This window comes from Aptenodytes patagonicus, chromosome Z (genome assembly GCF_965638725.1).
Source record: "Aptenodytes patagonicus chromosome Z, bAptPat1.pri.cur, whole genome shotgun sequence".
Lineage (NCBI taxonomy): Eukaryota > Metazoa > Chordata > Aves > Sphenisciformes > Spheniscidae > Aptenodytes > Aptenodytes patagonicus.
Window position 1 is genome coordinate 66,100,704 of NC_134982.1, and position 25,815 is coordinate 66,126,518.

Genomic DNA, 25,815 nt, shown 5'->3' on the forward strand with positions numbered 1-25,815 from the left:
AAGTGTTGTCTGATACAGCTCCTGGAAGAGATTCATAGGCTGGAAATGTAATTGAACCCAAGGATTATGAAGATTCAGTATAGACAGCGATGGAAAAACGGGCATAGAAACTATGGAGTTAATAGTCTTGCAATTCAAGAATATGTATGGAAGATGGATAAACAGAGGAAATGTTAACAACAAAATACATCTACTACAAAATATGACTATGAAGACAGTAAAAGAGATGAGATGGAGAATAAACAGAGCTATGAAACAGATTTGCTATGTTGAGAAGCCAAAAAGAAAAGCCAATGAGCATGAGATGACGGGATGGTGAGGGAGAAGTGCAGTCAATCAAAAAGCAGGAAGATATGGAATTCACCAGGGATACAAAGCAAACAAGGAAAATTTGAATGCCTGAGATGACCAGCCAAAAACATGTGCAGAGTTACTAGAAGACAGAAAAACATGCTAAACCCACCCCCCAAAAATAAATAAACAAACCCAAACACCAAAACAAACCCCAAAACCAACACACGCCCAGTTTTACATTCTAGGAGACTTACTACTGAAAAAATAAAGACAGGTGTGACTGACCAGTAAACCCCTACTACAGAAGAAGGCTCAGAGGAGATGGGCCACGGCGATATCAGGGAATAATGCAGGGTTTTATGGCTCACAGCTGTTGCAAAGAAGCTGACTTGATCTCAACACCAAGGGGACCCGAGGGTGGTCTTTGCTTTAGATAAACAGCTATCAACAGCTGAGTGGATCAACTGGTGGTGTGTTTCTCCCTGACTTCATTAAAAGAGTGTGAATGTCTCCCTGAGTTAGCCAGGCCAACATGGGGGTGGTGTGTACATGGCTCAGCCCAACATAGAGACTATGAAAATGTAAACAACTAACAAAAGAATTTCAAAGAGAGCAATGGGCTTGAGCTGGCTTTAACCCACGTCTTCCCAGCGAGACTGGGGATGCCCAGTGTCATGATGGTGAGCATACTAGAGAGCCTGGTAACAGGAATCACGTTGGTATTGTGATTGAACTGTGTATTGCAATTGCTATATTCTGCTATGTGTAACTTATGTCTGTATTGTGTTTTCAGTATGTTTTGTATCACTCTGCTAAATCAGAAATCCCATGTAACATCAACTATCTTCAAATAAGTAAATCTGATGTTAAACATGACACCCTCCACACGTGGAATATCTAAAAGAACCTGGTCAGAGAGTACTGGACTCTCACAACAGGTCACTTACATGAGGAGCCAGAACACAGATAAGTAAACTCTCCAGGAAGATGTACGAAGTATACCCGACTGTAAAAAACATTCCTAACTTAATGTAGGACACATGGAAAGAAAAACTATTGGGATGACTAATAGAGGATCTCTCATTAAAAAAGTATTTTAGAAAAATCTAGGCTCATGTAGTCTAAGCAAAAGGTTGAGCGGACACAGCTCTTACTAAATACAATCAGTGGTACTGACATCATCTCCCTGAAGCATGGATGTAGGTCAGTTCTAGATCATAGGCTAGCGGTCATGTTTAGCTAGTATGCAGCTGCAGTAGGGAGCTAGAGTACTGACATCTCCAGCTTTTTCCACTGTACCTTGCATTTTGGGATTTTTGACCACAGAAGCTGTCCCCTCTGGTCTCTTGCATCTGTTACAGGGTGAAAGGAAGCATTTTGTAGGTGTTAACATTTCTGCTCTAATGCCGATTGATCACAGTGCTATCAAGGATGGGCTCAATGACACAGACAAACCCTTCTACATCCATGTTCCCGTAGATGGCATGGCAAGGTTTTTTTTCCTTTTTTTTTGTCCTGGGTGGAGGGCAGGCAAAAGGAAAGGAGAATTTTTGTATTGTCTAAATCACAAGGCACTTCCAGCATTCAGATCCCCAACTAAGTGGAATGATTTTTTAAAGCATCCAAGAAACATCCACATTCCTACAGTATATTACATCTGAAAGACAAAAGACTAAGATTATTTCTCTCCTCATTTTTAATATTTCTACCTACCTATCTGTCTGGGCTTTACAGACAACAAAGAGTTCACTGGATCTTCAGTTATCAGCTGAGCTCTGCAGCTCTTGTCCTTTCAAGAAAGATCGTTGTCTTGCGCAACTAGGGTTTTTAGAACAGGATGCTCTGCACACATTCTAGTCTATATACCGATGACCAGACTGCATCAGTTACAACACCACTGTAATATATGATGAAATTATGCCACAGATATTCACAAAGCCCTTTAGGAGATATCCTAATGCCAGTAAAATTGGCAACAAAACCCACAGAGTTTATCTTTTGTTAAATTACACCAACATGATATTTAAAAGTCATACCTACCTAAACTGTTATTGCTGCTAGTTGGCCAGGAAGCTATCCTATCCCTTAACTTTTTCTTTTTACAAGAGTCATCCGATATCACAGAAAGCTCCACTTCCTCCTTCCTGATTTCTCGTACCAGTTCCATGCGGCACTGACTAAAATCCTGGAAGGAAATTTTTCCATTTTCGTCTGCTCCCAGCTGGTGCATGATCTCCGCGACAGACTCCTCCATATTCAGCTGGCGGCACACCATCAGCAAGTCATTCCTAAGGATATTTTTAGAGGGAAAAGGGGGGTGGGGGATATGAAAGTGGAAGATTGGAGAAGTGGGAACAGAGAAGAAAAAAAACCAACAATTTAGTTTAGAAGAAAAGGAATACTAACTCTGTTTAATCTGAAAATGCATTAATGCACAGACATTTAAAACCAATAAGCCAACTATTGTTTCTGTCAATCCAACAAAGGAACTATGAGGTTGACAAGAAATTACAACACAGAAAAACTATGGAAAAGAAAGGAACATTTTTCTTTAAGTGTTAACCTCTATTTTCATGCTATCATTAACACTTCTACTAGCAGAGATGGACACAAGGGAGAGCTGAATCCTGCTGTTGATCTTCACAGTATCTTCTGAAAAGGTGACATAATAAGGATTTAAATAATTATCTTCTAACTAGAACAATGGCTACTTAAATTTCCATTTTACTCAGAACACGCCAAGGAAATTTCTTTTGCCACTAAACAGCAGTAAGCTAAAGATGAAAAACATACGAGAGACAAAAGAAAACAGCAGAAAAGAGAAATACTATTTCCATTAACTGGCTTCAAGCCTGTCTCCAAACATTCTGACTACAAAACCCTCTTAAGAAGCTTGCTTGGTCCAATTGTTTAATGAAACTCACAAAAGGGGGAGGAGCACTATGAAAAATACTCTGGCACCGACTGCAAGTGGCCAAAAGACAGCTGCAACCAAATCAGCGTGGAAGATACTTACAGCATACGATACACTTACAAATTTATAAAATGTGCTTTTAGGAGAGATGCATGCAAATAGCCCTAAACATACTATTCAGGCAAAAAATTCATCAACACTATGACAAATGTCATTTTCTATTTTGTGTGAAGACAAGAACCTCAAGAACATACCTAAGGCTTAATCTGGGGTATAACACTAGTCTCAGGAGAAAATATTCTGAGGAGTTTGTTCCCCACCACCCTTTTTTCTTTTTCAAAACTGAGGTAAGATTAAGTATTTTGAAAGAATTCTCAACAGTAGCAGTTGGTAAAAAAAAAAAAAAAAAAAAAAAATCATGAATCAGAAGTTGATAACTAAGGAAAGAAAGGTGAATAACCATTAACAAGTCTATTCAGGGAACAACAGGAAAAAAGGTATTGGATGTGAATTGGATATGAATGTAAGTGGCCTATTAGACAAACACCGGACGCTCTCCAACAGTGGCAGATGTGCAGCTCAGTGAAATTCCTCAGTCATTTGCTGCATCAGAGACTAAATCAACCCATCAGAAAAGGGAGCGTTTTTTTGAAGGTACTGTCATACTGTCTTTTTTCAAAATGTAAACCACTAAAAAACCCACTGCTGTTCTTAGGCAAACACAACTCTGCAACTGTAAACCCAGACCAAATAATTTTCCTGAGCATACAGAGAAAACACCTCTGCTCCTTTCCAGATGCTCATAGTTTTCATAAACAGCAGGAGACAAAGTTGATAGACTCAGGCCTGCCTCATTCTGCTGCTACTCGGAGAGACTCAGCCACCAAAAAAAGGGAGAGCCAAAAGACCCTCTTTCATCCTCTTTTCTTCCCATTCCTCTCCCACCTAGCCCCATCTCACTTTAGAAAGGAAAAGGCATGGGGAGAGAAGAGGAAACAAAATCTTGAAACAACTTTTCCAGAAACTGAAGGAAGGCAGATACATATTTGTCAAATGACAACTAATCACATTCTAAATAAAGTGTGGGTAACCCAATTCAGTCAGACCTGAAGCAACAGCTGCTCTACACTATCAAAATCTTCTTGGTGCTCCATTCTCTCCGATTTCAAAAGTTAAAAAAATTACCACTACTTTGTCACTCTCACATTTCACTATTTCTTTCCTGCCATGCTTTCCTTAAATACTTTTTGAGTTGGACTGCATAATACTACCACACTGATTCATACCACGAATAGTATGGATATGTCATGACTTCTTTTAAGTGCTGCTTATTTTTATGTTGTACAAAACCTTTCTGTAGGAGGAAGGTAAAGGAAATGTGTAATAATATTAGCATTATGTAAATTATTAGCACGTTTAGTAGTAGTATTTCATTACTAACATCTGAACATCATTCAGAAGGTTTCTATGAAAACATGATGTAGTGAATTATCCAAAGTTCTTGCATGAACCGTTTCACTAAAGTAATTTAATATCACAATCAAGGTCCATCTATTCTACAGAAAAAAGTTGTACATCGGGCGGAGCTCTGTAAGTCTGTTCCACGCAGGAATTCCAGAGCTGCCCCAGCAGACTTCTTGGCAGAGATGTTTACAGTAAAACTGGAGTGTAATAATCACATTATGACCATGTATTTTAGCAAAAAGTAAATAAATAAAATCTCCACTTATGACAAGAAGTAACTTCATTATAAGAGAACTAAATTACATTACATAGGCCAAATATAAGTGATCAATACTTGCAGTTAAAATTTTGGTCAGAGTTTTGCTCTTAGCTTTGAATCTGGTCAATGACTAAATAAATAATCTTAGCATGGCTCAGTTCCCCGTTTTTAAAAATTAAGACGGCAATACAAACCAATCTCACAAGGGCGTTGCTAAGAAAAACAAGGATGACAAAGCATTCACGTTTTCACAAGGGGAACGTCAGCTACAATTAAGCTACGCCTACATTAAGAGTTTAAGGCGGAGCTAGCCCAAATTCAGATGCCAACAGCTAAATCGGAATTGACTTTAACGGCAGCAGCGATGCGGTAAGCCTGGCAGCAACTGCTTTCGGCATCACTTCAACTACAGCAACAAACCCACGGGCAGCTGTTCACAGAGGAGCCCTTGTGCACGTAGCGCTACGTGTTCCCCCGTGACAGATCAGGGGTAGCACCACAGGCCGAGGGACTCCCCGGAGCAGTGCCGATTTTGAAGCGAGCGTCAGGCGAAGCAGCGTAAGAGCGACTCCGCCAGGGCCTTCCAGGACGGAGGCCCGCCGCCCCAGCCGCAGGAGGGCCGTTTCGGCGCGCCGGGCTGGGAGGAGGCCGTGGCTCCGGCGGCACGCCTCGCACGGCCCGGGCTGTGACTCCCCCTCAGCACGGCCCGCAGGGCGCACCTCCAGCTCGGCACCCGGCCCCCGGCAGTCACAAGGGGCTGAGCTTTCTCTCCTGCTGTGCGGAGACGAACCGAGTATGGTTTGTAGCACCTACAGCCTGAGGACGTTGCCTGCAGAAGCGCGAGAAACGATGCAATGAATTACAAAAAACAGTAAATCAGAGACTGCTCGAGTAACTGAGGACCACAAGCACTGCTGAAAATACGATTTCAACGCCTTGGAGTGCATCATGCAATGTGAAATGACAGAGTTTTCCTAATCTCCATCTACAAACACTATCACAAGGATTTTTATTTTTAAGTAAAGAACACCACTTTCATTTTAAATTCTACAAACATTCCCATGTAGATCTGCAGGAGTTTCTCCATGTAAATACCTACGTGTTGAGAAGCACAACTAATTGGAACTTCTAGTCGCTTTAAAAGAAAACTGTATGAAAAGCGTTCTGAAATGTAATAAAAATAAAACACTTTGGAACATAAAATTCTACAACCAGTGATTATGACACCAGAGGGTTCTACCGCAGGTATGGCCCTACTGCTTAATAATAAAAACAAAGAATCCTCTTTTTTAAATGAAAATAACTTTATTTATAAAATAATCCAGCCACCTATTTTGATTCAACTTTTAAAATCAAGATGACTATAAAAGTCTCTCCTAAGACACCAGTTCAATACAGACGAAAGCTTATCTTTGGCAGAGAGATGTACATAATTCCAGTACATCTGCTCTTAAACCTATTAAGCCAGTTCTCTATTCTGTTCTCCTATTCTGTGGGAGTTAACTGACATCTTTCTACTAACTGCTACAAAATTTGGATCCATTTTTATGGTGACAGACACACAGGAGACAGTTGGGAACATATGGTATGTGGAGTAAAAAACTCCATATAAAAATACATATTAACTGGCAGTGCAAGAATACAGGCCCTAAACCATTTTTCATTCCACAAATCAGAAAGATATTTTGGATTCAGCAAGCTCGCTACATAATTTTAAAACCTTTCTCCGAAATACATCATCTGGAACATTTTCAGATTAAGGAACCCAACAATAGGAGAAAAAAAAAATTGCTTAAGTAGACTCTTTTAATTTAACCTTGAATTAATTTCACTTTCACTGGAAAAACATACTAAAAAAAAAAAAAAAAAAAGTACCACGTAACAGGTTTTAAGGACATGTTAGCTGTCAGGTCAATGATACCTAAATTTTGAAAACAGCCAGAAAGCTAAGGAAGCTGTAAAGCTGAACTCCTGCCATCACAAGAAACTGTTCTTTTAACAGGAAAACATCAGGTTATTCTGTCACAATCTGTTCTAATTATTTAGCCATCCACCTACCACACCAATCCTTCAAGAATTGTTACACATTCCATCTTATTAATTCTTACTAACACAGCTTAAAAACACAGGATTTCTCTACCAATTAAAAAGTGAGCCTAATTTATAACTTGATATAAATTTGCAACATTGAGATTTTCTCCCCCAGGAGAAATTAAATAAAAAAAAAAAACTTTCATATGTACTACGTGCTATAACAATATTGGGCAGTTAAACACATAAATCAAGCATACATGTGCATACTCTAAAAATGACAACATAAAGTGTTCGGGGGTTGTTTTTTTTTTTTTATTTGGGTTTTTGGTTGGTTGGATTTTTTTTTATAAATGGAAGATCAAATGTAAAATGAGTGAAACTTCTGTTAGACACCAAAACAGGATCAGTAACAGTCTTTTTCTTTCCTGGAACAGCCATACTCACTGCTGTACTCATTTTTACCTTGTTCTGATTATCACTTTGGTAAGCATGAGGAACTACCTAGGTAAGCATACATGCATGCTGCACAGTACCTGCAAGGAGTTGGCTCTGAGACTGAAGACAACCAGTGGAGTAATTTTCCTGTTCTTTTCCCATCTTCTGTTCCACCACATTTATACAGGAAGTCTGGTAAGGATGGTTCTACAGCCACTATATAACACCAAGAGCAACTATACGTTTACTTAAAACTATTTACATTTTCAGCTACTAAAAAAGTATGGTCATTTTGCTGGAAAACATTTAATCTTTGCTTATGCAACTTACAGTCTAGGTGCACAAATACCTTTGAAGAAGAAAAGTCAAAATTAAAGATGCATCCAAGTTCCCTAGAGGCAAGTAGAGTAAATAAACAAACAGTTCAAGAAAACCTGTTCCACTCAGTTGTGTTGTGAGTCACTTCTGGACCAGTACTGTAGATAAACAGTGATCTATTTGAAGCATTAATTTAAAAAGGACTAACCTGGAAATGCCTGTTTAATGGAGCTCTCTGTAGCATCCCCAGGAAATGAAGCAATAATAAGCTGCCAATATAATATATATATACTGGACTCACTGCAGTTAGATCACTTTTATCCTTGGTAGGAGCGTGTTTAATTTTGTTCCCTGGTGTAGCCACCGATCTCCAGAGCACCCGCTGCCGGACTCTTACCCACTGCTGGGTTTCTGGGCCTCACACAGTGCCCCATCTGCTCTGACTCTCACAGCAGCTCAAGCCCCTGACTGCTTAAATCATGGAATTACACTAGTTCCCTAGCTTTGACTTTTCTATGAGCAACCGCAGGCAAACAATCCTGGCAATGATCTCAGAATTGTTTTTTTCTCAAACAACTCACATTTGCTACTCATACTAAAAGAGTACTTCCCTAAAATACCCGATTTTGCTTTCTCATTAAGATGTGGGCCCTTGCAAAAGGGAAGGAGAGAAATCTGGTCTGAACAAAGGCTGCCATGTCACAGAAAATGCTAACAGAAGTCCCTCCATCCAGCTGAGCATTCTCCAGACTTCTATGTCTGGGCTTCAACTACATGGCCTCTGTGGGTTTCAGCTGGTGTCACTGCTTTCACAAAGCTTGAAGACAAGCAAGTAAGACCAAGACTTACACATACCTTAAACACACCCTCCCCCAGCAATTTTACCATGTGGGATTTGATCTAGCAAAGGCAACAGTCTAAATTTGTAAGACGTGCTGCATGCAGAATTCTAAAGCTGCTCTTAGTTGAGACAGTGCATAAAAGTGGGATGCAGCCAAAACAAAAACATACTTTTTGCCTCTATTTCTTCACCAGTCTTTGATTTAGACCTAGGTCAAATAAAATCCTCCAAGTACCACCTCACTTCTTTCTGCTAACCAAAGATTTTCTGCAAATCACCAATCTTTTCTGCCCTGCCAATCAGCTTCCCTCCAGATGAGAAGTAGCTTTCTACTCTGAAATTCTTTCTAGTCCTCTTTCCTGCCCATCATTCTGGCTTCCCAAAGCAGTCTGTCTCCAGCTTCCTTTGCTCTGTTTTCTACTTCTCTATACAAACAAGCAAGAATCTGGGATACAGTAGGTCAGCTTGTTTCTGTCAAAAGCGACAATCCCACTCTCCCACCCATCTCCCCACATGTTCCTCCAGTAGGGCTGTCTCAGCAGGCAGATAAACCAGCACAAAACTGATCATAATAAAGGGAATATTTTTTGTTTACTTAGCTCTGCCCACCAGTTCATTACAGAGGAAGATAAGCCAGCACTAGGCTAGTAACAGCACCATTCCCTTCAGAGGCAAACTAGCCTCCAGTTTACCTGTATCATTAGACAGCCTGCTCATTTTCTTCACTTTCCACAACTCACGGTCCTACCAGGACAGGCAATCACATCTTCACCTTTGTGACACAGGACCTATGGCAGCTCTCTTACATGTGGAGACCTTCAACTGATAGAGCAATTCCATCACATTGACCAATACTCAAACTTCACACAAACTCATCCATCAACAAACCTTATATAAAAAGCTGTCCCCAGCTCACTTGTTTTATTGGCCATCAATGAAAAAACCCTCAGATAAAAGCTCATCATCTCATTCTAACAACCTGAAGTACAAATGCACAGCTGATAAACTACTGCATCACACAAAGACTACATGGACCAATACTTTGTGTAAAGTTTTGGGAGGAAAGTTGAGATAACAGCCAGCAACAACTGCACAACAAAGTACAGGTAGGTTTCCACTGAGCTCAATCTTCAGTCAGAACTTCCAGAAGGCTCACAGAGTGACACCATTTGCTCAGAGTAGAGGATAACCTCTATCAGAATTTTAGATGGGGAAAGAAATTGCTAAATAACGTGCCCTAAGCATCACATGAAGCAGGTTGTACAAAATGCTTGTTTCTCAATCTGTACCAACAGGAGTAACTCACTACAATTCCAAAGCCATCTGATATACCCAGAACGCATAAGCAACAGAGAATGTATACTACTGAAGCCCTCTGTATTACACTATGATCTTTGGCAAACAAAGCATCTCAAGGTAAGCACCCAAATACAGGGATCACTTTTGAAGGTTACCAGACTAGAAGACTATGTCCGCTGCTCCGTCTGTAAAACATGATTAAAACAATGTCCTCACCTACCTGTGGTGCTGGAGGGAAAATTTATGTAGTTCTGCATTCTACCTAAGGCCTGAAAGATGTTTTGACTTTACAAAGCAGAAAAGCAATTCAGGAAAGTTCGCTAGCAGATATAGCAGTCTGGTAGACTAGGAAAGGAGACAATCATCCACATTAGTTCTTTCTCAGCCTGCTTTTCTGAAGAACTAATTCCCAGAACTAGCAATGGCCACAAGAAAGAAATTCCTGTTCTTCTAATCAATTTACACACAGAAACATGAGATTTCATTACCTTTATCACAATCTCAATGGTGACCATTTTCCACAGACCGTTTCACGTACAAATACTTTAATAGGTATCTTTTGATTCTCCAATGCCCTCCATTATTACTAATTTTGATGGTTTAACAACACAGAAGCTATTACTATCTCAGGTGTAGATCATCCTGATAGACTCATTCAGCATTTCCATGTTATGTTTTAAAGGAAGAAGTAAAAGCAAGACTGAAGTTACAGCTTCTGAAGTAATAATCAGGACAACTTCAAAACTGCTGGAATTTTCTACTTACTACTACCTAGATGCCCCAAAGAAATGGCAAAGAATGAAGAACTACAAACTTACTGCAACAATACATCTGCCTGGCAGCTGCTGTTAGGGAAGAAGGCCCTCAGTTCTAATCTCAATTTAATGAAGTGCATTAATTCTTATCACTACTATTCATACATAGGAGGACTGATAAATTGATGTGTAAACAATTAATTTCTTACATGTATATTTGGAATAGTCAATACATTGTTTAACAAAATGAATTTTGTTTCAAGAGTATTCTTTTTGTTTTTACTCCCTAGTACTAGAGTGCCCAGTAGTATTCATCTACACTTACAAACCACTTTTTAGTAACACCCATATTGTTAATTTTTTATGTACAGTTCCATTTCCTTTTCACTGTCCCAATATTCTCTCTTTTCTGTGTATCAAATATATTGTCAGCACAAGGCAAAAGTTGTAAAGGAGACATCTGCAACTAAGCTGGTGTTTTTGGCAAGTCATGAATAATGTGAGGCAGGATGGGATACAGAATAGGCACATTAGCTGGACACACTTGTTAAAACGCTGAGCAGCAGTACTGTTGATATTGGGATTTGAAAACTCACACTGAGGCTTCAGCTTTAACATCTCATTGTGATCAGGAAGGGAATTCACGCAGATGTTTTTTCATGCTATATAAAAACTTGGGAAGACATAAGAGTATTGGTTGACATTTGCTAGTTACAGGATTTTTTTTTTTTTTTTTCTATTTTTTCCACCCAAAAACAAAGGAATGAAAGCAAAATGTAAACACAAAGTTGAAAGCAAATGGCGGGGGTGGGAGTCATTAAAACAGACCACAGTCCCACAAGGGGGTATTTATTCCACAACCACTGGGTTCTGCATATTTGGAGTCTATATGGCACTATATGGAGTCCTGCACATTTGCTTGATTATCCTACAAGCACAAGAGACAAATTGCAAAACTCAGCAAATAACCTCTTAAACAGCGGAAGACAGGCAATGAAGTTCTAACAGTGGAGAAAACACATCTGGCTCAAAAAAACCAAGACAAGAAAAGTGCTGCAGAAGTAAACAAGGTGGCCATGTTCACAGGGAGAAATTAGCCCGTATAAGGAAGGAGAAAGAACAGAAGAGTGTAGCACCAAACATGTTGTGCCAGCATTTTTAAAGCACAGAAAGTATTAACCTCTGCACTAGGAGCACAATATTGCTTCAAACCATTCTAAAGGAAAACTACTCCCTCATTCTCAAACACGATCTATTCTCCCAGCATGGCATAGTGAAAAGAACCAGGGTACACAGCTGCCGTTACAGGATCAAGGAAAAATAAGAGTCAGAGAAGCTTCAGAAGAAGAAAAAGGAGACATAATAGCTTGGAGGGAAGGAAGATGGTAAGAGTCTGTTCTAGGAAACTGAATGAAAAGGTTAAGGGACAGCAAGGAGATTTTAGTTATGTTTTAAATCTAAAGAGGCATTGTGCAGAACTCCATTGTCAGAATTGTATAGGTCAACTGAATGAGCCTTATGTTATTAAGATGTCACCCCACAGAAATACAGCACATAACGAGACCATGGAAAGGACTGCAGAGGAAAATTATCCAACACTGTACCCAATGACAGTAAAAAATACACCTGTGTCATCACTGATGTGTGTCTAAGCTGTTTTTAAGGCTGCCACAACCTCCGTTGGTGATCTGTCCTAGTGTTTCACTGTTCTCTCCTGCAAGTTTCCTAATTTAAAACTTTGCAGCTGCAATTCAGAACATTACTTCAGAAAGGAAGTTAATAGTCTGTTTTCTTCAATCACAGTTGATAAGAAAAATCGTCATTACATATTTAAAACCCATCATCAGGTGTCCCACCTTCCTTTGAGTAAAGAACTCAAATTTCTGCATCTCTGATCATCTTCAGTGAGCTGCTCTTGTCTCTCTCCAACTGATCCACCAACCTGATGGACAACAGCATGCAAAACTAGACACCAGCTTAAAGCATACACTGAAAAGAATAGAAAAGTTGAAAGCAGAAGTCCTGTCTTACAATAGCATGATACTGTTAATTCAAGTTTAACTTGAGACCTACTATAAATCTCAGAGGATTTTCTTCAATTGCACATCCTGTATTTTTACCACCAAATGTGCTATCGTATACTTATCCCTACTTTATCTCACTTGATTTTTTTCTAGCCATATCTTCAATTTGTCAACACCAATTTGACTCCAATCTTATCCCTCAGCATGTCTCCAGTCTTCCTTAGCTTGGTAGCATCTCAAATTTGAGAAAGCTTACTCATTACCATGTCATCCAGATCATTAATCCTTAATAGTACTGATCTGGCCCAGGCCATCCTTCCAATTTCAATTTGATAGTCTTTTATTTGTAAAACAAACTATTGGTATCCAATGATCTCTAAGTATAGCTTGGAAAAAAACCCAAACCAAACTCTCTCTCTCACCCTGTTTCTCTGTCTTGCCTACAAGCGTCATAAAACAACATCAAAAACCTTAATAAAGATCAGACAGACAGCATCTATTGTTTCACTTCCACCTCTAACTTCTCTTACTAGACTTGAGAAAGATCAAGTGGGTTTGACACAACTTTTTCTTAACAAATCCATATTCAGCCAGTTATAGGCTGTCTGCAGACTGATCGTCACCTCACTGCAATTTTAAAGAAAAGCAGCACGTTTTATCTTTTCCCATTTTCTGTTACTTCTATCTTTTGGAAGATCTCAGGAAAAAAACCCTGCAAAATAGTTCTGAGACTGTGTTTAAGAATCTTATATCAAGATTTTCAAGTACAATTAATTGAAACAAATCCAAGTACTCTCCAACTTCTTTCTTCCCCCTTCTTTCCAAGGTATTTGTTACCGGTCCTATTTGCAGGAATCATCTCACTATATTTGATATTTTCAGTGTTGGAAACAAACAAACAAAAAAAAACATCTCATGCTTCTCAGCATCAGCCATCAACAGCTCACTGGCTCCCTCTCTTGGGTACCCTTTCCCTGATTTTCCCTCATGTTAGTGTTTCCATACTCTGGGATAGTTTTTTGTTACACTTGAAACTCCTTGCTAGTTTCATTTTCTGCCTTTCATGTTCCAGTGACTGTTCTGTCAGTTCACAATTAACTTGCAACTTGGCCCAGTTCCACTACGCTGAGCAGCAGCGGCAGGAAAAAGACAGGGTTAACCGTCAACCAGCCCCAAACCTCTGTACGCTTTATTCATAATTCAACCAGCTAAGCTTTTACTCCACAGCTCTGCCCTGGCTTGGCCACCTCTCACAGTACTATTCCAGGCACGCAGCCTCCACCACCACTCCTGGGAAAGCAGGGGGAAGGTTCCTTCGACAGTCAATACCTCCCACCACGGGGTGTGTGTGTGTGTCTCCCCCTCGTTTCATCCTAGATATGGACATGACTGCTGGTCTGTCGCAGGAACTTCCAGAACAGAAACGTGTGTTTTTACAGACGGCACAACAAAGGCACATTCTACTCATTAGAAATAACTTAAATGGTGTACTCCGAACATCTACGTCAAACTCTTAACACAAACTGCATCTCGCAACCTGCGAGAACAGTGTGTCCATTTTTGGCTACGGCTGTCATCTCCGGAGACAGAACTGTTGCAGGCAAACAAAGGTCCGTTTATCAACAGCGAAGCAGAGCTTGTCAATAGAACTTCTGCCATTCTATGCTTTCCTTTGTGCTGCTTACTAGTTTCAAATTTTGCTGAAACACAGTATCAATTCAACCTACAGACTCTACCACATGGTAGGAACTACCAGGAGCACAGTTTTCGTTCAGAGGTAGTCTGGTCTTTGTTACCTAACTTACATTTAAAAAATACATAAGGGATTTCATTGAGTAACTGCCAATACTACATAAATACTGTTTTGGTCTATTAAATATAAGAAAGTACTGCTGCAGAAAAACTCTCAGAAGAAAGGAGACATTAAATGTGCTGATTACAATTAATCATTATAGCTCATGACGGCTACATTAATTAACATACAAGGTCATGAATGCAAACAGTCACTATGCTAGGATGAATTCCACATATGTACTATTTATTCTAAAAGATGCATGTGAACATTCACAGTAAAAATAAGGCGGATTTGAAAAGCCATGTATCCACAGTGTAACTTTTTCTCCAGATGCCATTTGAAGCCCATCCTTTGGACAACACACCATTAGGCACAACACTAGCCTTGTTAATCTCTTTCATTTACCAGCTGAGATACCAAAAGTCTAAATAAAACCTCTGCTGTAGTTTTATACCTCTTAAAACAATGCCATTTCTATGGTCATGAATTAACTTTTAGAGATGTTTCTTAGTTCAGAGCATTTGGAGTGAACCACGTTTAAAAGTCAAGCAGACATAACCAGAGGGATCACAACTAAACCCCAAGCTCGAGCTTCTTAACCCCGTCTTGTGCTGACACTAAAAGTCACACAGTTGTATAATGAGCCAGCATGAACTGACCACGCTGGAAATAAATATTTCTTACTGAGCTAGTTCACAGCTAGGGCAGTTCTTTGACTGAACAAATTCCAGCACAGACAGAGCAAAACTTCAGGACCGTGCACAGTGGAACAACTAATTCGGCAGCATAGGTTGACTTAAAAAAAAAAAAAAAATGAAAGCTCCACTTACTTTTCCCAGTTCATTTCATAAGGAGTACAGGCACCTAGCTTACGGCTGTGTATCTGCAAGAAAGGCCAGTTGCCCAAGCATCTTGTAAGGCTCCTTGCTCCCCATCAAAACATGCATGACCTGTGTTGCTTTAATCAATTTCAGATACTAACTACCCTACCCCAGCAACCTAAGACAAAGAATTTTTTTTTAATTGTTTTAGAATCCATCCACAATGGCCATCAAAATACTTCCACATGGTATCCTCAAACTGGACAAACAATGTGAGACAAAGAAATACAAGGAGTTAACCACCCACTGGCAGAACTCTTCTTTCATCCAAGTGCCTCCCAAAACAGTCAACCCATCCATTAATTTCAAACAATAGGTTTTGGCAAGTTAATTCTGAAAACATCTAGAAAGTTGCTCCTTAGAAACATGAGCTAACCAAAGTGGTTAGGAGGACGCTAACTGCCTTGTCTGCCATAAGCAGAAGAAGATGCAATCACACATGAATGAGACAAATTCAAATATTTACTGTAGTCCCAGTCATACTGGCAGAACAGCCACCAGTGGTTTCTATGTTATTAACGTAGGGCTATGTTATTACGTAGGGCCTAGAAAGGCCAAGCACCAAAGCGTCTTGTGAGGTCCCCTGTTCCACATCACCCTTGGAAGGAAAGTAATAGAGTATATTAGTGAAGTTATAATCTTTCAGAATTGCCACCAAGAAACCCAAGAAAACACAGGGCAAAAAATCCCAGTTTAACAACTACTTTTTTTTTCCCCTCCAGGGCCACAAAAGGGAAATTATTGACTTTAAAGAGAGGTTCAATTCTCTTACAATAATAACCCCAATAACATGGTATTAGCAACCATGTCATTAAAAATTAGTAAAATTTGATAAAAATTAATAAAGATAAGAAACAACTTCAGCACTTACAAGGTAACTGGATGGTAACTTTCAAAGGGATCAAAAAGTTTGACAATTGTATTCTCAAGTGACTCACTGTTTGCTCAGTTCTTCCACATTACCTGGATATCAAGCTCCCAAGAATAAAATAACAGCACGTAACAACAAGCCTGAGATATATACTTAAGTCACTTTTCCCAGATTACTAATGCCAGCAAGGAAAGAAAAATGCAATAACCTGTATAAAACACACCAACTAACTTTAAAACATAAATGGACACCCCTTCACGTGTCTGATTTTTACATAAGAACTGGACAGCTAACTAATTAAAAAATACTAAAGGTTCAGAAAATTCACTTTAATATATTCCTCTGACTGTGTATTAGTTGTAACAAATACAGACTTTGAAAGACATAAGCCTTTAATGAATGTTGATTCTTGGTATGTTTTCTAGACACAATATTTAACAAAGGGATACTTTTTTCTTCATCCTAAACTAAGCATGCAGGGTGTCTCTCTGGCTTTTCATCTATATCCGTCCATCTGTCTTCCCCCCCCTAACTTATTCCTTTTTTGGTTATGATGCTCTGAGAGGACCTGTGGAGGACAAAGTTAGACTGAAACCCCACAAAATTCTATACAATTGTGGAACCATTGACTAAGACAAGTCCCAAGAGAAACAGAGAAAACAGACTACAATCATGTAAAAAACAGCACAGTGCTTCCACTCACCATCTTATTTGGCATACAGTAAGTATTGTGCTGTATCCATATAAAAGCACTCTTTCAGTTACATGGATGACAGATGCTGTGACAGCTTCCTAATGGAGATGGATGAAAAATAAAATTAAGTCTAGGAAGAGAACCTGGGAGCTGAAACTGTTTTCAAGACACACTCAAAAAATAGTGCAAGGACAAAGTGAGTTTAACCAAGGTTCAGGCATTTTTTTGCTGGAATTCCTAAAACTGAATTGCGTGAAGCTTTCAGGTGGTTAAAGAAAGCACAGAGCAAATAGTCCAGATCTCAAGTGATAATAAAATCTTGTAACTGGGGTCTAACAACTTGTCCAGCTCCATGGTAAGAACAACCCAGCAATATGAAGAGCCAGACTGAACTCAGGGACTGAGCAAAGCCTTGTCCCCATCTTGGTGACATTTTGCAGACTGCTTCTAAGCGATGTTCCCTTGTTAGACAGACGGATTGAGGCCAGACTTAGGACTGTACAGTACTGGGACCAAACTGCTTGTGAAATTTGAAACCCCAGTACCTGCAACACTAGCAGAATAATATTACTTCTCTCACAAGCCTTCAAAGGCAGTTTTTTTATTTCCACCTGTTCTGTTTTAAACCTCTTGCTTGTAGGATATATGGCTTTATCATTCCCTAGTCTGCTGACGTCTGAGCACTCACAGGAGCTTCTGCTTATACATTTTGTTCCTGATGCTGCTTCCAACCAGCACAGAATAGCCTGCAGGGACTAGAAAGCATCTACATGCAGAATATTAACTCATGCCCAAATGAAGTTTTCAGAGATCCTGACTGAATGTATTTGCACAGGCTCATAAACGATCATCTTATGGGTAAAACCCAAGTTTTACCACCACGGGGCTGCAGAACTGCATGTACAGTATGTAAAACTTTATGCCCTCAACAGCAAAAGAGGCTGATAAAATCTTTGACAAACCTGCTTGTGTATGTTTGTACATTTACAGAGTTTAGATTAATTTTAGAAGCAATTACCAAGTTAGAACAGTCTCCAGGAGGTTACTAGTGTATATATGAACCAAATAATAGAAAAGCTCCTTGTTCAGACCTTTTTGAGAAGTCTATATATTGGGTTTATTTCAGAAGAGGCATCATTTTAACATTATACTCTAAGTCCACATTATTACACCCATACAAGTGCCTCTGCTCACCTTTCCCCCAGTTGTCCTGAGACTATCTATGAAAGGAAAACAATTTAATCACAGCAGATCATAAACAGAAGTTAAAGAAAGAAAATATAGTGACAGGAAGAGCCTGCTCATGTTTTTTTCCCCTATATGTTTTCTTGTGGCTACCACTGTCAAAACTGCTTTGGTAAATACAGCCTTTGAGAAAAAAGGCCTTTATCTCTTGCCAGCAGAGTTGTTTGCAGTCGGCTTGACAACTCCCACCAACACTGAGAAATTATTTATTGCTAAGCACAGAAATACACAGCAGAAAGGAGGAGTCTGAGAACCTCATGGCCATGCGGTAGGTATATTCTTTACACGGTTGAAGACCTTGACATATTGCAGTCAGCTCCCTTGGGAGCAATGAATGTTTCACCTCAACATTAACACAGCGCGCCTCTGCACACTGAAGAGTAGCGTAAGAGATAGGCTAGCAACTACACAAGGTCAAACCTCTGTCTTTACTTCTAGTAAAAGCCTAACAGTTACCCTATTGATGAATTTGGAACTCGGTACCTATTCATTTAGTTCTCACTAAATATCTACGTTAAATACTACGCACTTGTTTCATTTACCTATTTTATTTACAGGACCTTTCACAAGTCCACCACAATTTACCCCACACTAGTAGCTTCTTCGTGTTCTTTTCCCCCCACTCATAACAATGTGCAGTGCAGTTCTAGCTTATAATTTACTCATCTTCTATGTCATTCAGATCACTACCTCCAATCTATACATGAATTTTAAAACATATGATGCTTGGACAAGATCTCTGATGATGCTTTGTATGAACCTGATTTGTGGTTTCACATGGAGCTATAGCCTGAAGTATACTGTATCCCCTTTGAACAGCTGCAAGGAGAAAAGTCAGATTACAGTCTTAGGAAACATCTATATTGACTCCAAACACTTTGCAATAATTACCTATTTTTAAAGGGGAGAGTAAAAAAAGGAATAGCAAAAGATTGTTTTAGGGAAAAAGTAACTTTTGTACTGCTTTTTAAACAGAAAAATCATGGACGCTTTTGTCATTTCATAGATCTGTTTCATATATGTTCTCTCCTAAAGACCCGTCAAGTCAAACTCAACAGGACAAATTCTGTGCTACTATACTACAATCAGTTAAAAGTTTGGCCCACCTTCAGGCAATAAAGAGTAAAACATCTCATGTTTTACATAAGGACTGTATGTTTTAAATAACTAAAGGATTATTTTTATTCCTAAATTCTCTAGTTATAAGGCCACTTTCTACCCATTTATTTAAGAAGATTCCAAGGCAGTCAGTTTGGACACTTACATTTCTCAGCAGTACTTATTTTACTTACAGAAAATTGCAAGAAAAGAAAACAAATTTAAAAAGAAAAATCAAGAATCCTGTAAATGGATCTAGTTCAACTAAGTTAATAAATTTACATGAACACTAGCTTGCAACCTGGATTATAGCAATAAATACCTTCACAGTTTCTTCCACGGCTACAAAAACCCAGCTTATTTAATTATACACCAAAAATTGTAACTGGATGTCAGCCTGAATTACTAACCTGCTATGACACAGCATATGTATTTTGCATCTTATATACCCCAAATAACAACAGCACAACAGTCAAGGCAACAACTTGGCTGGTCACAGACAACCCACATTGATTTTGTTCATTTAATCGGTCCTTTTGTGCTTCAACAGGTATCTCTTTAAATGTTAAGCACAGAAGTTCAAGCACATTAGCAAAAGCAACCACTTAAAAAAAAGTTTAATGGTAATGGCTGTGGTGGAGAGTAACAGAGAGCATAGAAGCATAAAACACTTCCCTTAAAAATGCAATGAAGAGACACATAATTTGTCTTCTTGAAAAGACTTTTTCTTTTCTAATAGCATGTGGCCACTAGATGCAGAAACACTGAGGGGGATGCCTAAATATACTCAACAAGAAAGCTGGGAACGCCCTACTACTGCAGCCCATTAAAAAGGGAAGTATCAGCGTGTCCTTGCAAAGGTTTTGAGTTCCCAAAGCTATGTACCACTAAAACCACCCAGACAACAGACCAAATCCAACAAGTTCCTTTTAACTGCTTCTGTGAAGGGCTAGCGAAGGAGGCAGTCTTTCAGCATGTCCTTTTAACAGGCTGTATAAACACAATATAAAATCAGTAGGTTTATGGGTTTTTAAACATCTTACTCTACTTTTACCAAATATTTTCTGTAAGACATTGACCCCAGTGTAAAAATATCTGTGTACACAGAAGAAAATATTTTCAAACTCTACAAACAGAACTTCATTCCATTATTGTTAATACAATTCTCCCTCTGAATTAAACACTAGCTTTACCCTTCTACTTCATAACCCTAGAAATTACTTATCCATGCTTAAAAGTTAAAATCAGAAAAATAGCAAGTTTGTAACTTAATAATGAAATCAATTTTTTCTTCATCCATTTTCTCCATAGCTCATAGCTTCATTTTTTAAGCAAAAGTATCTCCTGCAGATTCAAAGTTACCTTATTTAGACCTTGCAGTGTTAGAATAGAATAATCTGGAAACCCATTTAGCGACTTCTGCAGTAAAGAGATTTGTTATGTGCTAAATGGAACTTCAGTACAATCCACATATAATAAAGTTACAAGGCAATCAAGTTTCTAAAGAAGACTTTAATCTAGCCTGCCACCTGTAAAAACCCAGCATGCTCTCACTTTCCTCACTGACATCAACCAAGGCCACATATGCTGACCTTAAAAAAAAAAAAAAAGGGCAAAAAAAAAAAGCAGCAGGTGTCCTCCCCACGCACCAACCCTCTGAAGCTGCATATATTTTTAACTGTAACATCAGATTCTGAAGCTTTTCAAAGCAAACAGAATAAAAAGCAAATCAAATTAATACAATTAGTGTTTTTTCAGTTAACAGCTTTTTGTTAATAACAACACAATCCAGCTACAGCTGCAAAAACAAAGTTCTACTGTAAACAGTGTTTAAGGCTGCCTTTCGCTCCCAGCAAGGCTGATCCAGCTGATCTCAAGCGTTCAGAATCCAGCCTTAATCATGGACTGCTTTGCAGTTGTTGGGTTGTTTTTTTTTTTGTAAGTTACCTCTCATTGTTGAAGTATCAGAAGAATGCCAAGCACTTGCAAGATGTTAAAATAATGAAGTAACCAATATTAATCCCAAAAGAAGCAAAAGCCAGTTCAGTACAAACCAACAAGTTAAAACTCTCGTGTGTTCTTAGTACTTTTGTCTAGCTAGACGTTGGAAAATTTCAATATGTACATGTCAAATGCAATGCTCAGAGACACAGGCTTAGCATTTCATCATTCAGCTTCTTCTGCGTTATAACCATCCTAACTATTTAGAGCCTGAAAATTAATCAGTATCTCAGGTGAGAGCCTGAAAATTAATCGGTATCTCAGGACATGCTCCTCCTCTCCATCTGTGCCTTTACTTCCCTGCTATTATTTGAAGAGGTTTACAGTTTGATGCACAACAAAGCATTTCCACAGCTGAGACACCACCTTACTTCATTTGGAATGCAAATAGCTCTTTTCCCCATGCAATATGAACTAAGTAAACACGCATACAAAATGCCTGCCTTTGCTGCAAGAATGAAGATCTTCTCTTTCGTAACAGCTCTGGAGTTGGAAAGAAATACATCTTATAAACAAACTGCTGCATGTGTTACGCAAACAAATGACTGACCAAGCTTCATCCCTGCAAGCAGAAGAGAAGGGATACTCATATTGAAAGATATGACAACTTAGGCTGAGTTGCAGCTGCAAAACTGCAAATTTCAACCCCATTGCACTGAAAATAAGTAAGTTCTGAAAAAGAGGCTCAAACTAGTAAAAGGCTATAGATCAGTTCTAGTCCACAAGGAAGCAGCTGATTTTACAGTGCTGGCTTCTCTGTTTTCAGCTCTTCATACAGATGCCCAGGCATTTATTGCAATGTTTAACCTGCTGTAAAAGGCACAGTAACATGCAGAAGTCAGCCTATCATCTCCACTGGGGCTACAAGGAAGGCGACAAAGAAATTATTGCCCTCAAGGATGAGCAAAGGAAAGTCCAAGGAAGCAGGACAAAAGGGAACAGGAAAACAAAGCAACTGGCCTGTATGAAAAAAAAATTGTCTTGCAGAAGCAAGACAAACAGCATGCACAGAATGGCAAGATTAAGTTTAGTGTAAAAGCAGATGTAACTTTTTTGTCTTTATTTTAATTCATTACATTAAAAAAGATGCAATTACCTAAACACTAAGACTGTAAACAACGACAACAAAACCCCAGTTGCTATACTTTTAACAGGGATGCTGTGTGTCCATGAATCAGAAAGAGCTGTCTGTAAAACTATGGTGGTGCATACTACAAATATATCCAAAAACCACTGGGCAAGTCTGCTCCTGCATAAGCCATTGCCATAAAATAGATCATGAGGGAAATTGAGACATTGCACAAAGCAAGGAACGCATTCCATTTACAAGACTGATTACCCAGGCTAGCTAATGAAGTCAAGAAAAGTAAATGACTCCCTCTCATATCAAAGATCATTTGTTAAATATTCAGTCACTACTTTCTCACAAATATGAAGGGAAGACAGTAATTTATAACACTATGTTCTCTGATCAAGGCCATACCAGTTCTGCCTTGAAGGCACAGCTCCCTTCTGAAGCAAGGTATTAGCAACCTTCAACAATGAACCCACCATCGCCTAAAGGACTTTCAACCACTATCCTCTGGGCTTTATTTCCATTTCCTGCTGAAATCCAATGTCTCTCCTCAGACATGTCCTGGAGTTTTCAAAGCTTTCAACTGTGTAGTTCAAGCAACACTCAGAAACACCCATTTTGAAATCCACAGAATACAAATTTGGAACAAAACTTAGGCACTGTAGAAAAGTCAATCAGAAATGAGTGGCTTGTGTCACGGTAGCATCTCTCAACTGTCCATATGAAGCACTAAAACATTAACAATCCCTCAGTACGGTCTTTAAATTATAAATATACATAAGTCTACTGAGTTTACATTGCAGAAAAGCATCACAGTACAGATCAGCGAGCATGCCCTGAGGAGGCAGTGCATGCTGGTAAGTGAACGTCCTAAGTTTTCAGACATCAGAATGATTTCCATGAAGACAGTAAACAAATGGAAAGAGAAGTGATCTTAACACACTGGTTGGAAAGCATACATTTTCAAAGTTTACATTTCAGAACCACAACTGTCAAAATAATCATTAGACTGGGGAAAACAAGAGTATTCAGGGAGCTGTTTAGATAAGAAATATCATGACCCTTAAGTTTTATTTTTAAAGCGACTGCCAGCTGTTACAGATTTTCAACAACTTTCTGGCTCCGAAGAGATGACAGTGGGGATTGAAATTTACTTAGCCTTTTTGCAGGGTCATATTCTTAGGTTTCAGGTTAGATGACAGACTTGGAAATTCCCTCACTCTGACTCAGTTCTCTAGAGGCACTTACTAACTGCAACTAACATAGGTTTCATTTTGAAAATCCAAGTTCCCACCATCTCTGGCAAATCTCGCCTTTGGAAGTTCAGTATTTTTTAAATTATGGTGAGAGCACAGAGGACTAGCTCCAGAAATATCCTTCCAACAAAACCCAGTCCTGACCAAAGCACATTGCCAGTACTCCCAGATACATGAACATTTCATTACGGCTTATTTCCAACTGTCTACTGCAAATGTACTAGCTCACCGCTTCCCCCTCAAAATCTATCAGCCCGGGTCACAATTCCAAAACTAACTGGGGACCAGTAGAGGAATTTAAATGAGATTTTATAACAAGGATATTGATAAAAACATATTAAAAAAATAAAACCAGATCATCTGAGAGATCAATACGAATTTTCTCTTAGATTACCCGTGACCAGCTTTGCTTGTTTACTTGCAAAAATCGCCTGCCTAGTGCATTAGGTGATAAATCCACCCAGGTTAGAGGGCGTGACCTTCCAGACCCGCTGGAAGTGGAAGTCCTCCCCGCGGTAGTTGTCCACCCTCCCCTCCGTTCCCTAAAAGCTCTCCGTGCGAGGCACAGCCAGAGCCCCGCTCCCAGACCCCTCGCTCCGGGAGCCAACGGCCGTCCGAGAGGCGGGAGGGAGGGCGGGGGCGCCCCGGGCAGGCGGGCCGGCCGCCGGCCGGCCGGCCGCTGCGCTCGGTGGGGTACCGGCCGAGGCAGGCCGCGCCGTGCCGCAGGGGGCAGCGGGCAAGGGAGACGGGCGGTCCCAAGGTCCGCCCCCCGCGCTGCCAGCGGCAGAAGCCGCAGGGCGGCTGCCCCGCCGGCGGCGAGGAGGGTCCGGCCTGGCGGCGGCAGGGGCTGCGCTCTGCAAACTACTCAAACTCGCCGAGAAGTTGAGACGCCGCTTCACGGGCAGCCGGGGATGGGGGGAAGGACGGGACGGCTCCGTACCGGCGGCGCAAAGAACCTCCTCCCGCTGTCGCTACCTGCTGATGAAGCCATCCCCATCGCCGTCGCAGGTCTGGAAGAGGCGCCTCATCCTCTCCTCCTCGCCCGTGCTGGAGGTATCGCTGCTGCTACTCCCGGCGCTGCTCACCTCCGCTACGGCGGCTGCCGCCATCATGCGCCCCACTCCGGAGGAGGAGGCGAGGCTGCCTCAGGCGCCCGGGATTCCCAGTCCCGCCGCGCCTGCAAAGTGCGAGCGGCAGCACAATGCCGGGGCGGGGGCGGGGAGCCCCGCCGCGCGGTCCCGGCCCCGCATCCCCCTTCCGCCGCGCGCGGCCCCGCCGAGCCCAGGCGCGGCCCCGCGGGGGCGGGCGTGCAGGGGGCCGGGGCGCCGCGGCCGGAGTGGCCTGGCCTGGCCTGGCCGGGCGCGCTGGAGCCCCGCCTCGGCCGGGACCCTCCGGGAGCCGCACCGGCACCGCTGAGCGCCTGGGCTTGGAGAGGGGAGAAGGCGACGAAGGCTCCCGGCTCCCCTCCTCCGCACGCCTTTTTTAAACTAATCCCCCATCCTGCCTCCACCTTGGCCCATCTGTCCGCCGGCCTCTCCCCCGGTGCCAGAAACCACGGCGGCATCGTGAGTGAGCGGCCTAGCCAAACCAGGGCTAGCTGCCCTCGTAATTATGGTTACACGCCCCGCTAGGGTCCAGCCACCAAGTGCTGGGCAAACCTCACTCGGTCTGGTGATCTGGGGGTTGCTTGTTTTCCTTTCACCGGGCAGGCCCAGCTCCCTGCTTTGGGAGTGCGGCGGCCTTGTTTGACTTTGGCTGGCCTGTGGAAGCCAAGCCTAGACAAACTGCAACAAACCCCAACGTTTTCAGTAGCTCTGTGTTTGCTCTTCAGGCTGTTTGATGGGGTATTGAACAGGTGGGAGCGTTCTGGCGCACAGAGCACCAGTCCCTCTTGATGCATCCCATTCCTTTCAACTGATTAAGTTTTATCTGAAAAGTACATAATTTGTTTTTTCTGCTCCAACGATCTATCGTCAGGTAGCGCTCTGAACTTGTTCATGGCTTATACCTCTCCCTGTCTTTCTGTCTCCTTTGCATTTAGAGAGAAGTATTTCTTTGCAGTCTTCATGTTGCCAGATGAAAAAACATTTTCATCTCACGTGTATAGGATAGCTTCTTAATTTCCTTTAGTATCCTTGGCACCCTTTTCAACACCTAATTAAATTTTAATCAGTCCTCTTTTTCTTATTCATGTGAAAAGAACTGATGCACCAACAGCACCAATGGCAATATCTTTTATCTCTACTGAAAATATGTATTTTG

At 40.7% G+C, this 25,815-nt stretch overlaps 1 protein-coding gene across 5 annotated transcripts in view; it reads right to left on the reverse strand.

Annotated features, from left to right (window-relative positions):
* The window catches only part of MCC (MCC regulator of Wnt signaling pathway), a 213,463-nt gene extending 188,704 nt beyond the window's left edge, over nucleotides 1–24,759 (reverse strand). For 2 of the 5 annotated variants that reach the window (XM_076361822.1, XM_076361821.1), the window contains exons 1-2: nucleotides 24,529–24,759; nucleotides 2,335–2,582 (exon numbers count right to left, since the gene is read on the reverse strand). In XM_076361822.1, the coding sequence (XP_076217937.1) occupies nucleotides 2,335–2,582; nucleotides 24,529–24,665 (385 nt within the window). In that variant the 5' untranslated portion in view covers nucleotides 24,666–24,759. The other 3 variants (XM_076361824.1, XM_076361825.1, XM_076361826.1) reach the window with 3 other exon arrangements.
* Between the last annotated feature and the right edge of the window lie 1,056 nt (nucleotides 24,760–25,815).